Consider the following 15,277-nt stretch of genomic DNA (forward strand, 5'->3'; position numbering starts at 1 on the left):
GGGTGGCAGTGGAAACAGTCAGCAAAGGAAAGACTTGAGGGGTTCTCTAGCTTGCTGATCAGGGCGATGACCAGTCTTGCTCTTTGTGTCCCTAGTACTTAGGCCCTTGGAATTTCCTACTGATCCTGTTTTTTGAACTTTAATTTCAGAAGTGATCTGATAATAGGAATAAATATTTACTACTGGGAAAATGTTGGCTCTATGATTGTTGACCCTCCAGGACCTTGATCTCAGGCATGACCCACCACCTGCATTCTCTGCTCCCATGCCAAGTGGCTAGAGAATTGTAGAAGATGTCATGAAATAATGCTGATGAGGCTACCTGCAAATTTGTGCAGTACAACTAGGTCATTTGTAGTACTCAGACCTTTATGTCATTTGTTTTCTTAGAACTTTTCCCAAGGCTAAGAGTTATGAATGCGAGATGGTGGGAAGTCAGTAGGGCAAGGGTTTTAAAGCTGGTGACAAGTGTAATCTAGATTTTTTTTTTTTTAAGATTTTATTTATTTATTTGACAGAGAGACAGCCAGCGAGAGAGGGAACACAGCAGGGGGAGTGGGAGAGGAAGAAACAGGCTCCCAGCGTAGGAGCCCGACGTGGGGCTCGATCCCAGAACGCCGGGATCACGCCCTGGGCCGAAGGCAGACGCTTAACAACTGAGCCACCCAGGCGCCCCTGTAATCTAGATTTTGGAGCTGTGGAATCTTACAGGGGCATTGACAGTTGGGAAGAATCACAAAGGCCTAAGGAATCAAAGGTCATAACTGAAGATGAAAGATAATGTAGATTCAGAATAGAGAGAATGTGAATAGGTTATAGAAGATTCTTGCACTCAAAAGTAAATTGGGAGGTGACAGTTTAGATGTTATAGACAGTCCCCAGCATAAGATTGTTTAGCTTATGATTTGTTTACTTTACAGTGTTGCACATTCAGTAGAAACTGTACTTGGAATTTTGAACTTTTCTTGGGTTAACAGTATGTGGTAGGATATTCTTGTGATGCTGGGCAGCGGCAGCAAACCGCAGCTCCCCGTCAGCCACACCATCAAGAAGGTAAAGAGCCAGTACACTTAACACCGTTCTGTACCCATACAGCCATTCTGCTTATCACTGCTTGTCATTTTCAGTATTGAGTTTAATACATTACATGAAATATTCAACACTTTGTTATAAAATAAACAGGCTTTGAGTTAGATGATTTTGCCTACATGTCAGCTAATGTCCGTGTTCGGAGCATGTTTAAGGTAGGCTAGGTACGTTGTTCAGTGGGTTAGGGGTACTACATGCATTTTCACCTTATGATGTTTCCACATTATGACGGGTTTATCAGGATGTAACCCCATCATAAGTCAAGGAAGATCTAACAGTTTGAAGAGTTGATTAAGGGGTATTAAAAAATGGTCTGCTCTGGATGTCAAATAGGCTGGGCACATCTCTACTCACGGCCATGGGCTTTCTCCCCGGAACACCAAATTAATTCCGATGGAAACTATACTATATTGACAAAAGTCTTTGAAGTCAGTCATGCCTGACATCCCTTTTAATACTATGGTATCAGAATTTTGTTTTATCAACAGTTTTTTTGAGTTTTTTGTTAGAGAGTATGGAAAACAGCACTGTGAGGAAAAAGATACAGAGTATTTTCACACTTGATATTGGAGTCATTTCTAAATTCTTGTAACTTGAGGGCGCCTGGATGACTCAGTCAGTTAAGTGTCTGCCTTCGGCTCAGGTCATGATCCCGGGGTCCTGGGACTGAGTTCCGCAGCGGGCTACCTGCTCAGCGGGAAGTCCGCTTCTCCCTCTGCGCCTCCGTCTGCTTGTGCTCTCTTGGTTGCGTGCGTGCCCGCTCGCGCGCGCGCGCTCTCTCTCTCTCTCTCTCACTCTCATAATCTTTAAAAAAACAAAAACAAATTTTTTTTTAATATTTTTTTTATTATGTTAGTCACCATACAGTACATCCCTAGTTTTTGATGTAAAGTTCCATGATTCATTACTTGCGTATAACACCCAGTGCTCCATGCAATACGTGCCCTCCTTACTACCCATCACCGGTCTATCCCATTCCCCCACACCCCGAAGCCCTCAGTTGAAGAAGAAAGGGGGGGTAAACAGAAGGGGGAATGAACCATGAGAGACTATAGACTCTGGGAAACAAACTTGTTTAAAAAATAAATTATTGTAACTTGAGTCAAAGTACTGTGCCACAGGTTTATCCCCCTTGTTGGTCTGGCAGCCATACAAAAGTTCTTAATGTACCTATCATTTGGCCAAGTGGATGTAGATAAATAAAATCCAGGTAGCCACCATTCAGGCCAAGAAATAGAAATTAGCCAGGTTTCTTGGAGCTCTTGTGAAATCCTCCCTGTGTAGCTGGAATTAGTTCATTTTCATTGCTTTATAGGACTCCCTTGTTTTAATAGACCACAAAAAAAATCTATTGATGAATGTTTTTCCAGCTTTGGGCTCTTAATGTAAAATGTGACTGTGAACATTTTTTTCATTTTTTATTGAGGTATGACATGGAGGATTATTAGTTTCATGTATACGGTGTAATGATTTGATATGGGTATATATTGCTAAATGATCACCACCATGAGTCTGATAAACATCCATTACCACATGTTAGTTTTTTTCCTTGTGATGAGAACTTAGCAACTTTCGATATGCAATACAATATCGTTACCTGTAGTCACCATCCTGCACATCACATCCCCACATCTTGTCTTATAATTGGACGTTGGTACCTTTTGACCTCCCTTCCCCTATTTTGCCCACTCCCCACCTTCCACTCTGGAAACCAGTCTGTTCTCTGTATCTATGAGCTTGATTGTTTGGGGGTTTAGTTTCCACATAGAGGTGAGATGATATAGTATTTGTCTTTCTGACTTATTTTGCTTAGAATGATACCCTTAAGATCCATCCGTGTTTTCACAAGTGACCAGATTTTCTCTCTTAATGTCTGAGTAAATAGTCCATTGTATATATATATATATATGCCACATTTCCTTTTCCACTTGTCAATCCTTGGACTCGTAGGTTGTTTCCATTCTTGGGTATTGTAAATAAGGCTGCAGTGAATGTGGGAGTGCATTTATCTTTTTTTTTTTATATTTATTTTTGTGAGAGTGCGTGCACGATTGGGGGGGATGGGCACAGGGAGAAGCAGACTCCCCGCCGAGCAGGGAACCCAATGCTGGACTCCATCCCAGGACCCTGAGATCATGAGGTGAGCCAAAGGCAAACACTTAACCACCTGAGCCACCCAGGCGCCCTGCATGTATCTTTTCAAGTTAGTGTTTTTTGTTTTCTTTGGATAAATACCCAGAGGTGGAGTTGCTGGATCATGTGGTAGTTCTGTTTTTTGAGGCAGCTTCATACTGTGTTCCTTCGTGGCTGTACCAGTTTACCTCTCCACCAGCAGTGCACAAGAGTTCCCTTTTTTCCACATCCTCGCCAACGTTTATTCCTTATCTTTTTGATAGCAGCCATTCTAACAGGTATGAGGTAATATCTCAGTGTGGTTTTGATGTGCATTTCTCTGACGATTAGTGATGTGTTGAGTGATCTTCTCATGTACCTGTTGGCCATATGTAGGTCCCTTTGGAAAAATGTTCAGATCTTCTGCCCATTTTTTAATTGGATAATTTTGCTTTTGAGCTCTGAGTTCTTTGTATATCTTGGATATTAACCCCTTCTCAGATGATTTGCAAGTATTTTGTCCCATTCAGTAGGTTGCCTTTGCATTTTGTTGGTTTTCTTTCTGTGCAGAAGCTTTTCAGTTTGATGTAGTTCCACTTGTTTATTTTTTGATTTTCTGCCATTTTTATCGGTTGGATATGGTAGAGAGATCTGTTATGTCTGACATGTTGTCTTAAAACTGGAAGTTCATCGGGGCGCCTGGGTGGCACAGTGGTTAAGCATCTGCCTTCGGCTCAGGGCGTGATCCTGGCGTTCTGGGATCGAGCCCCACATCAGGCTCCTCTACTGGGAGCCTGCTTCTTCCTTTCCCACTCCCCCTGCTTGTGTTCCCTCTCTCACTGGCTGTCAAATAAATAAAATCTTTAAAAAAAAAAAACAAAAAAACTGGAAGTTCATCTTCTGCCTTTAAATATTTAAACCTTTAATTAACTCTTTAGTATCATCTGGTTTGATACCACAGAACCACCTATATGAGCATCTCTGCACTGGTAACAGTAAGTACTGTGTATTTATGTGTTTCCCTGTACGCATTTTCAGAGAACAGTGACTAGATGTCTGTCAAATATGGTAGTGCCAGAGGTATAGGGGAATGTAAATTAATGCTTTAACTATTTTAAAAATATTTTTTTGGAAACATAAAACCATGAAGATGTATAGTTGGTGTTCTCTATACATTTTCATGGTGAATGACTTTTGTAACAAGGTAGGAATAAGTTTTCACATATCCTTTCTACATGATCAAATGTTGGTCATTTCAGAATGAATAGCAATATGCCATTTCAGGGATCTGTTTCATTCACGGATGTGACTGTGGACTTCACTCAGGAGGAATGGGAGCAGCTGGACCCCTCACAGAGGATCCTGTACATGGATGTGATGCTGGAGAACTACAGCAACTTACTGTCAGTGGGTAAGGGCCTCTTTCGGGTGTAGCTCAGTGTTTGCCTGCCCTCTGTGTACGTGCTCCGTTACCGGAAATTCTCAGCTGCTGAATTAGGGAGTGGTTTTGGCCTTGAGCTTCAGTTGTTAAAGCTGAGAGTGCAGACTCACAGGTTCTACCTTCTTTATTTTGGGGATTTCTGAAGTCCAAGCAGTTAGGAGCTATGTTCCATTAGCAAGTTATCTGATATTATCAAACCAGATGTGATTTTCAGGCAACAGGAAGAGAAGTATTGATAGCATATTAACAATTGCCAGTTCACAATTTTCTAGGGAAGATGGCAGAAGAGGGAAGGAGAATCAGAAGCCACTGGAAGTAATATCCTAGGGATTATGAATGGGTTGAAATATTTCAAAATATTTTGAAGAATCAGTTTTCATGTCCCCAAACATTTAGAGATGGTCAAGACCAGATGACCTATATCCCTCAGATCTCAGAATCATACCTCCAACTATCAGTCTGTCCCTGCTTAACTTTTTTCCTGTTTAACTTTTTTGTTTTTCCCTCACACTTATTTGCCTCACCTGTCCTAAACTTTTCTGATTAGTATTCTCAATTTGTCAGAATGGTGACTTTGATATTTTAGGTCATGGAATTGGTAAAATAGCCTTAAGGGAAGAAAAAAAATCTTTAAGTGTGATGTCTTTGTCCTAGACACAATGGCAGCAGGATCACAAGAGTCAGGAGTAACCAGGAACACACAGATGAAAAGAAAGGTTATTAAAGGTCTAGGTCAAGGTTGGATCTGTTCCTTAAGATTTCTTTCAAATAAAAGCAGGGACAAGACTGGTTTAGAGAAGAAATTCAACATATTAGGAGAAAAATATTTCAGTAGAAAAAAGGAGTGAAACAAATGATTCTGTCACAAGAATCTTGGACCCTTGGCTTAATTTTCTTATTTCCCACAAAATAGGAGTTCTGTATCTTGTCCTCCGCTTGCAAAAGTCATACTTCAGAGATTTGGATCTTGGCAATAGGATCAGCTATGCGGACCTGTGAGAAGTGTTGATTTGAGGAAGTTGTTTGGCAGAGATGAGCAGACCATAGTCATTCAGAGCCTAAGAGGTAGTTGCTAAACTCACGTCAGCCTAGGCTTTTTTCCTTTAACATCTTCATCTTCTTGTTTTCTTGGTCTCTGCTGTTCGCTGTTCTTGAGGACAATTCTGAATCTCCTTTGTCCCCAGACTTGCTTGCCAGCCTTCCCACATCATTTGTGCCCTGTTTGCTGTCCTCTGTTTTTTTATTTCACCTTTTAGGGCCATTTTGTAATCTAGCAATGCTACTTTCGTCCATTGTCAGTTTCCACTTTTTTTGCCAAGGGCTTTTTTTTGTCTTTCAAAGTTTAAGAACTAGGCAAAATTTGCATTGGAGACTTACTAATAAATACTGGAAGACTGGATCCCACATGGTAGAGGCAGCCCCACAATATAACTTTGTGGAGGCTTCATATTCTGTAACATCATAGGGAAGGGGCTGACAGAGCGTGTCTCATGTGCTCTCTCCTAGAGGTGTGGAAGGCCGACGACCAGGTGGAGAGGGACCGCAGCAATCCAGATGAGCAGGCGAGGCCGTTTATCATATTCAAGAACCAAACCCCAATTGAGGAAAGAGGTAATCTCTTTGGAAAAACATTTAATCTGAGCACAGATTTCGTTTCTTTAAGGCAAGTACCCTATAAATACGACTTATATGAAAAAACTTTGAAATCGAATTCAGACTTACTTAATAGTAATAGAAACTACATAAGAAAGAGAGCTGATGAGTGTAACGGATTTGGAAAAGCACTCCTCTATCTGAAGCAAGAGAAAGCCCATAATGGATTAGAATACTCTGAATATAGCAAAAGCGGAAAAGTCTTTAAAGAAGCCATTTTTAAACATCAGAAAATAAGAAATTTGGTACAACCTTTTATTTGTAATTACTGTGACAAGGCTTTCTCCTTTAAGTCACTCCTCATTAGTCACAAGAGAATACACACTGGAGAAAAACCTTATGAATGTAATGTATGTAAGAAAACCTTCTCTCATAAGGCAAACCTCATTAAACATCAAAGAATTCATACGGGGGAGAAACCCTTTGAATGTATTGAATGCGGAAAAGCTTTCACCCACCAGTCAAACCTCATCGTACACCAGAGAGCACATATGGAGAAGAAGCCCTATGAATGCAGTGATTGTGGCAAGACATTTGCCCAGAAATTTGAACTTACTACACACCAGAGAATTCATACGGGAGAACGACCCTATGAGTGTAATGAATGCGCAAAAACCTTCTTCAAGAAATCCAACCTCATTATACATCAGAAAATTCACACGGGGGAGAAACGCTATGAGTGCAGTGAATGTGGGAAGTCCTTTATCCAGAACTCACAACTGATTATACACATGAGAACTCATACGGGAGAGAAACCTTATGAATGTACTGAATGTGGCAAAACGTTCAGCCAGAGGTCAACCCTTAGATTACATTTGCGAATCCATACAGGAGAAAAACCATATGAGTGTGCTGAATGTGGGAAGGCCTTCAGTAGGAAATCCCGGCTCAGTGTCCATCAGAGAGTTCACCTGGGGGAAAAGCCCTGAGAATGCAGCCAGCCAGGACTGTGGAAAACCCTTCCACCCCAACCCTTCCTGTGGGGGAGAAACTGCACGAAGGTACTGAAGGCACGTGGAAATTCACAGTGAGATACAATCCATCACATCGGAAAACATGTAAAAACAGGGTCCCCTCAGAACACTGTCGTACCCAAAGTGAGAGATGACGCCCAGCTAAAGAATATATATCAGCACATATCCAACTCTAAATAGAAATGCTTAATGGTATTACCGTGAGCTTGTTAAAATCTTGAATGACTCAAGAATGAAATATTCTGGGCAGCAGCATAAAGGATCAGTCAGTACCTTAGGAATTTAGTGGTTCTGTGTGATCCTATCTTAGACCTACACATGTACATTTAACACAGTCACTGGGAGTTTGAAATTCTTGTCCTCTGACAGTTGGGGCACGAATAAGATTTTCCATGCTGAACATCATGTGTTTTTCAGTACCTTTCCCAAGCCGGTATGCATTCCACATGAAATAGGTAACCATTCAGGGGGCGTGTGGCCTCTGTTGTCTCCTGCTGCTCGCTGACGTAGAGAGTCGGTCTGACCATCGTTATTCCGCTGCCTCTTCAGTAAATAGAAGACAATGTTGGAGTTTTAACTTGCTTCTGGGGTTGCTAGAAGCATTCTTCACGTCAGTCTGTGAGTGAGTGAGAATGCAGAGGGGATTTAGCGAGTGAAAGAGCACGGCGGGCCGATGGGCGCTCAGTACGCACCCCAGCCGAAGAGGGCCCGTCTCTAGTGCACAGTCACTTTGCAGTGGGGTGTTACCTACGAATGCATGTCTTTTAACATAGTGTATAACCCAGAAACTACTCGTACTTTTATTTGTGTGTTTCCCTATTTCTCTTAATATTTTATGAATTGTCTTACAAAAAAGTAGGATGTGTATGTGGTTCACAAATGTTACATTTTAGAGACTTTAGAGAAAAAATTTAAGAAACTGTCAGTAAATGTCTTACTGCTTTTTAAAATGTCCATGTGCACAACACACTTTAGAAATGCGTTTTTGCCACATTCTGTTTAAAGGAGGCATTTCCACTCCCTGAGTTTCACTGTCATCAACCCAAAGCGTCTCCCTTTGGAACTCGAGTAAAAGTTAAGCTTTTCCTTTAAAGGTTCACAAACACCTTAGAAGTTAGGCTTTTCAGTGATCTCTCCAGATGTTTAACAATTAACCTTAAAAAAAAAAAAGAAGCTTTTTGCATAACTCAGAGGCAAACCATCTTACTATTGATTTCATATTCCCAAGTTTCTCTCCTGATCAGTCATAAATCACACACTAGATTTGTCACTGGCAACTGTAACTGGCCTTTTTCCTTGTTTCTGAATGTCATTGATGTGCTGTGACTATATGAATGGGAGTGACTTTCTGAATAGGTTAACCAGAACATCTATAGTCCAGTAAGTCTTTGTCTAAATTGTCATCTTGTCTCCTACAAGCAAGGAAGCAAGGGAAAGATTCATCTCATACACTGCTGTTAGACATGTGTAAAGTGTGACTCTTAACATTAAGAATACACATACCCTTTAATCCAGGAATCTCACTCCTGGGAATCTATCCCTAAGAAAAAAGTAAAGTGCCAGTACTTAAGATTATATGTTTATCAATGTATATTGTATTTTTTGATAAGGACAAAAATGGAAACAATGTATGACCATCAGTAAGAGAATGATTAAACTGCAGGCAAAATATACCATGGTTGGATGGTATTCCATGGAAAAGAATGTGTAGGAGCAAATACCTCCAGGTCAAATGAGAAGGGGGCGGGGGAAGAGGGGAGAGAAAGTTTGTGTGTGTGCGCCACATTTTTAAAATAAAGATCTAAGAACATGTGTATTTGTATGATTTTATGGTCCTGGATAATAAAATTCTATATGAAAAAATATAATTATCATTAAGTCTAATGGAAAATGTGTCATGCATTCCTTGGTCCCTAAATTAACCCATTTATACTAAATACCATAACTCATAACACAATCAGATCATTAACATTAGTTAACATAAGGCAGGTTCTCTTACTTTATAAAACAGCTGTCTGCTCTTCTGGGCCTCTAACTTTCATAGCTGTGTGGTGTGCTTGAGCCTGTGTTCTCCATGAAAACACCTATTTGACATTCATTGTTCACACAAGGAAACATTTAATTAAAAAAAAAAAATAGGAAAGACAGAAAAACCCATGAAAAAATTGCAAGGAATGGCAAGGTCATTATTACAAATCAGCAAATTACAAATGCTTTGAGAAAACACACCCACCTTTACAAAGGCAAAGGTAATCATTGGGGTGACTGTCCTTTCGTGAGCTGCTTGCTCCCAAGGCCCTAGAAATCCAGATCAGGGGGGAAAAAAAAAGTGCTTTTAGATGAAACTTCTCCTGAAAGAGGTTCTTACAACCTGGGCATTTGGCTGCATTTCCACCTTGCATCACGCTGGGTACAGCAGGCCAAGAGGCAACGCAGCCAGTAGGGGCTGTTTCTGGATTCTGACCTCTCCCTAATCTGACTCCAACACCCATGCCCACTACACTTGGCCCCCTTACCTGTCTTTATTCCATTAGATATTTTAACTTTGGAGTTCCTGTTTCCACAAATCACCTTTTTCATAACTAAAATGCTTAAATACTTGCAGCTTTCCCCATGGTTTAATGCTTTCTAAATTTAAAGTTGGGGACCATCTTGGCATAAGGCTGCCATTGATAAATTTAATTGGCATCTCTCTACTGTTAAGTCTAAGGATGGTGGGATTGTAGGTCTAAGGAAACTATGGGATGAGATGCTGAGGCACAGCTTGAAAAAATATGGAAATGTGAGGTACTCTGGTGTACTCAGGGTTGGGGGGAGGTGACTGCAGCTAGAGGTTTCATTCCAGCCACCCCTGCTCCATCCTCATTCTCTGCAGCTGCATGATGACACACAGCCCCTCTCCCAACCAGACAGCTGGTCTGGGACATCCCCAGGCCTTGTATGGCTAGAATTTTTCTTGACTCAACTACTTACCTCGATTGTCCCATCAAATCCTGCTGGCCAAAGTAGAGTGGACTCTTGGTACCTGGTCTCCACTTACATCTTCTGACTTGGCTAGGTCTGTACTCTGGGGATTTTGAAGGGGAAAACTCCCATAGTTCATCCTGCTGAGCAGTGGTCAATAGAACTTATCTGGGACCCTCTGCTCCAGTGTTCCAGATCTTAGCACAGTGTTGGTGACCTTCTATTCCTCAGGTCTTATCTCTTCTGTCCCATGAGGCTGCTCTTCTATCTCAGACATACACATTGAATTGTATGTAACATATCTGAATAGAGGACAATCTACTTTTCTCAGTTTTATAAGGACTGTCAGAATATTAACCAAAATACAACAAACAAACCAAAACACCACCTATAAAGGCTAGTGAGACTCGTGTTAAAGAACCCATAGATGGGTACTGAAGACTTTAGTTATTGGATAGTAAAGGGAGCATAAAACCCCCATGAGAAGTCCAGACCACAGCTGTTGACACTGATAGTGGATGTGGGGACATCCATTCATACAAAAGACATTTTAAGCACCAACAAGGGAGCAGGCATTTGTGGGCTGCCAGGAATACAGTGGTGAACAAGATCATATTGTGACAGAGGGCTCCTGTCTTGGAGGTATTTGTGTGTTAGCAGTGCTTCCCAGGAGCAGTCAGAAAACCTGGGTGGAGGACAGACTACAGGAAGCCGGACGCATAGGTATGGGCTGGGCCTGCCCCTGTGAGAAAAATGAGAAGCCACAGGAGAGCTTCAAATAAAGAATAGCATCATCTGCTTTTTAAGAATTAAGTGAGCTTGATGCTAACTGGGAAGAGAATTTGGGCAGGTGCCCAGTAACAACCCCCCTCCCTTAGGAGGAGAACCCTAAGAAATCAAGTTCTGCCAATTCATGGCCCCCACTTCAATGGCTTTCAGCAAAACTTTGAATAGCAACCAAGTGCTTTCTCTATTACTGACTGTCGGCAATCAGTGAGAAATCCTCTTGCAAATTCAAGATCACTTGAATTCCTGCTTTCCTAGATCTCTTCATAATGTCTCCTGGTATTTGAACAATTCCTCTTCCTCCAGCCCATCCAGACTCTTGAAATTACCCATTCTTACCTCAAGACTGGAATTCTACCCCTAGGTGATCTGGGACAGGGCTGACCTGAGCACTTTGTCCATCTGGTTGATGCTGAATGTGGGAAGAGGAGTTATCTGAGGCTGGTATCCCTGCAAGGTGCTGAAGCCATTACTGAAAACGAGAAAAGGAAGAGTAGTGCATAAAAGTTGATACCTCTTAGCAAAGTGAGGAGAAGCCAGGACTGAGCAGGGGTTGCCCCCTTTAAACTGAAGTGGAGAGAACAAGATGTGGGAAGTCCTCTCATGTTGGGAAGTATGTGTTTGAAGGTAGCAAGAGGCCTGTGGGACTATGGGCTCAGATCACTTTGCTCAGGACAACAGACACTGTAATGTTGAAAAATAAAGCCAGACTTAGTTTGTGATAAGGATCAGGCTAGGGGTAGGGCAGGGACTGGCTATGGTCAACTGGTTTGGCTGTACTAGGTACAGCAACAGGCTGAAGAGTGGGCACAGGATGGCCAGGCCTGGGCAAGGAAGGGGCAGCTGAAGGGAGTCTTGCTGAGACAAAAAAAAGGCCATCTAGAGGAATGGATGATTGACAGCAGGTAGAAAAACATGACCAAATGGGTCAAGCTGCTGAGGTTGCTTAATATGGCTGCCTGTGACCTCAGGAGGTCAAATGCTAATAAAAAATACTAGCAACAGCAGCTGCTACCAGACCAGTAATAGTAACAACAGTACTGCTATTAGTGATGGTAAATAGGTATTGGTTGCTTATTATGCTCTTGGCAGCATGCTGTTTGCTTTATATGCATTAGCTCATTTAATAGTCAACCCATTTTTTTACCCCTAAGTTTATTAGTGTTTATAAAGAAACAAATTCAGAGAGGCTAAGGAATCTGCTCAAGGTACGTGAAGTGGTACAATACTAAGAAAAATATGAAAAGGTTGTATATTGTAGTCCAGAGCAACCATCAAAAAAAAATCATGAGAAGAGGTATATCTAAAAAGCTGCTAAATTAAAATGGAAATCTGAAAATATTTTTAACCCCAAAAAAAGGCAAGAAAGGAAAAGAAAGTAAAATGGTAGACCTACAGTTCAACATACTAATAAGACAGATACTGTCCAGTGAATAATAAAAACAAGGCTCAACTACATGCTCTATGGAATCATTTTCTTACTATAAAAACAACGATGGAAAGTGAATGGGAAAAACATTACATGTAACCACTAAACGTAAGAAGCTTGGAGTAGCACTATTAATATCAGATAAAGTAGACTTCAAGACAGTATTGTAGAGATAAAGGGTAATGATAAAGGGGTCAGTTTAGGACGATAAACATGTATGTGCCCAATAATAGGGCTTCAAAATGTAGAAGGCAAAAATGGACATATTTAAAGGAAGAAAAGACAATCCACAAGCACAGCTTAAGTTTTAAACACCTTCTCTGGGCAACTGATAGAACTCGATAAAAACTCAATAAAGATACGAAGATATGAACAACACTATTAACCACCTTGATCTAACTGATTTTCATAGAACACTTTACCAACAGCTGCAGCATATACGTTCTTTTCAAGTGCACGTAGCACATTTACCAAAATAGACATATGTTGGGCCATACACGTCTTAATGCATTTAAAAGGATTGAAATCATACAGTGTGTTCTCTGACCGCAACAATTAAACAAAAATCAGTAGTAAGATAAATGTAGTGTAAGCACCTGACATTTGATACTTTTTTTTTTATTGTAATGCATGTGCCTGACACGCTTTTCATGCTGAGGCATCCACTTGAAAGATGGCTATTTCAAATGAACACATTGCCAGCACAACACAACTGGGTAAAGAGCCAGGCTGCTGCCTGACCTCACCCCCCAAAAGTTTCCGCTATTTTAGAAGTCTCTGGTTGACTTAGGTAACTATTTGGCTTCTTGTTTTTCCCTTCCTGCATTTTCGTTCCTGCCCTTGAATTCACCAATAAAGAGTAAACTCACAAAACTAGGCCCCCACCCTCAACCCCAATAAAAGCCATACCCCAGGCCCATGCTCACTCATGTCCTCTCCAACTTCACTGTGTGGCCCCAGACACGTCAGGTACCCTCCAGAACCTGTGAGTAATAAACCTTGGTCCCCCCTTCCCCCATGTACGTGTGCCAAACACCGGTTTCCTGATAGTTATTACAAAGGGAGTCTTGCAATTGGAAGAACCCCAAGGGGTGGTCCAGCCACAACACTGGTTCGGGAAAGGGCGATGTCTGGTCGGGGTGGGGTGTTTTCATGGGGCCCAGGGGAGCGGGCCCCCAGGCATTTCTAGCTGATAGCGGCACTATCAATAGGCCAAGACCAAAATAATTGGCATAGTCAGCAGGATTACTTGATTGCCCCTGCACTTAAATGAGAGGAAAGCCCTTTAGCTGCAACTGGTTTCCTGACTGACTAACCCCAGTGGGTAACACTCTGGGAAAGGCACACCAATAGCCAGAGGTCTGTCACACCGCTGTGTGCTTTTGCTTATTACCTCTCTCATTCGTTGCCCGCAGCATTCATCCCGAAATGTCACTGCTGCCGTAATAGTTCAAGGTCTCCCAGAGTAGTAGGGGTCAAGGCCGTATTGTCTAACAAGAAGATTGGACCAGTAGTTATAAAAGCCTTAACTATTTATGTAAGGGTCCTCCATGCCCCGAGGCCAAGGACAGTTAGGGCAGTAGGTTGGATCACAAGACTATTGTCACACTGAGGAGAGGCTCTGGGCTAAAAGGCATGAGGACAGGATATCTGCTCCCGCCTAGCACAAGAAAGGAGGACAGGAGACCTCCACCTCTGACCATCTGGGCAGTGGGTTGCGCCTGGACAGTGCATCCTGACACAAGTGAGTCAAATAGCCTTGCAACTGGAAACCAGTGGCACCACGAAAGGGAAATGCAGGATTGTGGTCTCTTTGTCACTGCTTCACTGCCTGCTATCATTCTGCATCCCCTGACCCAACGGGATATCATGGGTTCAATCCCTGGTGTGATGTTACTTAAAAAAAAAAAAAAAAAAAAAAAAAAAAAGGACAAATATAAAGTCCCTGATGAGGGAGCAGAAGGCAAGCTGAGGACAGGCAAAAGCTGACATCCCACAACCCCCGCCCCCCCGCCATGGGATATATGGGACATTCCTCAGGCACTCCCGGCTGCCATCAAGGAAAAACAAATAGCTAATTTATAGAGATCACAATCCTGCAAGACCGGAGTCTCTCTCAGTTTACACGTCTTAGCCATTTACAAGAACAAAGCATTTCTATCAACGGGCTAGCTTCCAGAAGGGAATGTAGATACAATTAAGTGTCCTTATAACCTGCAGCCCATTGACAGATACTTGAAGCAGAAAAGTGTAGTGTTCCTCCAGAAAGCTCCCAACTGTCTTACCGTTAATATCTTACCAGAAGGAAAAACAACCTTCACTTGACAATGGCAAGGCCTCTGGTATCCCGTGAGTCTTTAACATACAAAAATCCTTTTGACACCTCCCTTTTCCTTACCTCCCCCAACTCCCAAGTATACAATCAGCCACACCTCGCAAATCCAGGGCAGCTTTTTCTGCCCACGGGTCCTGTCCCCCTGCTTTAAAAAACCAGCTTTTTACACCAGAGACGTCTCAAGAATTCTTTCTTTGCCGTCGGCTCCGGACCTCACCGCACTGAACTTCACCGGTATTCCAAAACCCCATCATCCCAAACATTGCAACCGGCATGTCCTAAAAACCCTGAGGTGGTACATCGGTTCCTTGGCAAATGCAAAACCTCTGTGGAAGGTTCCTGGGGGTTGTGCAGTGCCATGGCGTGCCTACCGCCAAGTCTGGCGTTAACACTGCCGAGGTCTTGGAGCTTGGAGGCCGACACCACGGAGGCGGACCCCAGTCCCGGGGTGGGGGTGGGGTCCTGTAAAGCAAAGTGGCTGCCTTTGAAGAGGG

At 42.3% G+C, this 15,277-nt stretch overlaps 1 protein-coding gene and 1 long non-coding RNA gene across 6 annotated transcripts in view; one reads left to right on the forward strand and one right to left on the reverse strand.

Annotated features, from left to right (window-relative positions):
• The window catches only part of ZFP1 (ZFP1 zinc finger protein), a 24,078-nt gene extending 15,629 nt beyond the window's left edge, over positions 1 to 8,449 (forward strand). For 2 of the 5 annotated variants that reach the window (XM_045795998.2, XM_087870615.1), the window contains exons 3-4: positions 4,486 to 4,612; positions 6,149 to 8,449. In XM_045795998.2, coding sequence (XP_045651954.1) covers positions 4,486 to 4,612; positions 6,149 to 7,224 — 1,203 coding nt within the window. In that variant the 3' untranslated portion in view covers positions 7,225 to 8,449. Of the gene's footprint in view, positions 1 to 4,460; positions 4,613 to 6,148 lie in introns of all 5 variants that reach the window. The other 3 variants (XM_045796001.2, XM_045796000.2, XM_045795997.2) reach the window with 2 other exon arrangements.
• Positions 7,749 to 13,307, reverse strand: LOC123791313 (uncharacterized). Its single transcript, XR_006779332.2, has 3 exons — positions 9,503 to 13,307; positions 9,269 to 9,353; positions 7,749 to 7,885 (listed from the first exon to the last, which is right to left on the reverse strand). It is a non-coding gene; the product is annotated as an uncharacterized LOC123791313 (long non-coding RNA).
• Between the last annotated feature and the right edge of the window lie 1,970 nt (positions 13,308 to 15,277).

This window comes from Ursus americanus, chromosome 21 (genome assembly GCF_024610735.1).
Source record: "Ursus americanus isolate L20-20 chromosome 21, mUrsAme1.1.p, whole genome shotgun sequence".
NCBI classification, from domain to species: Eukaryota; Metazoa; Chordata; class Mammalia; order Carnivora; family Ursidae; genus Ursus; species Ursus americanus.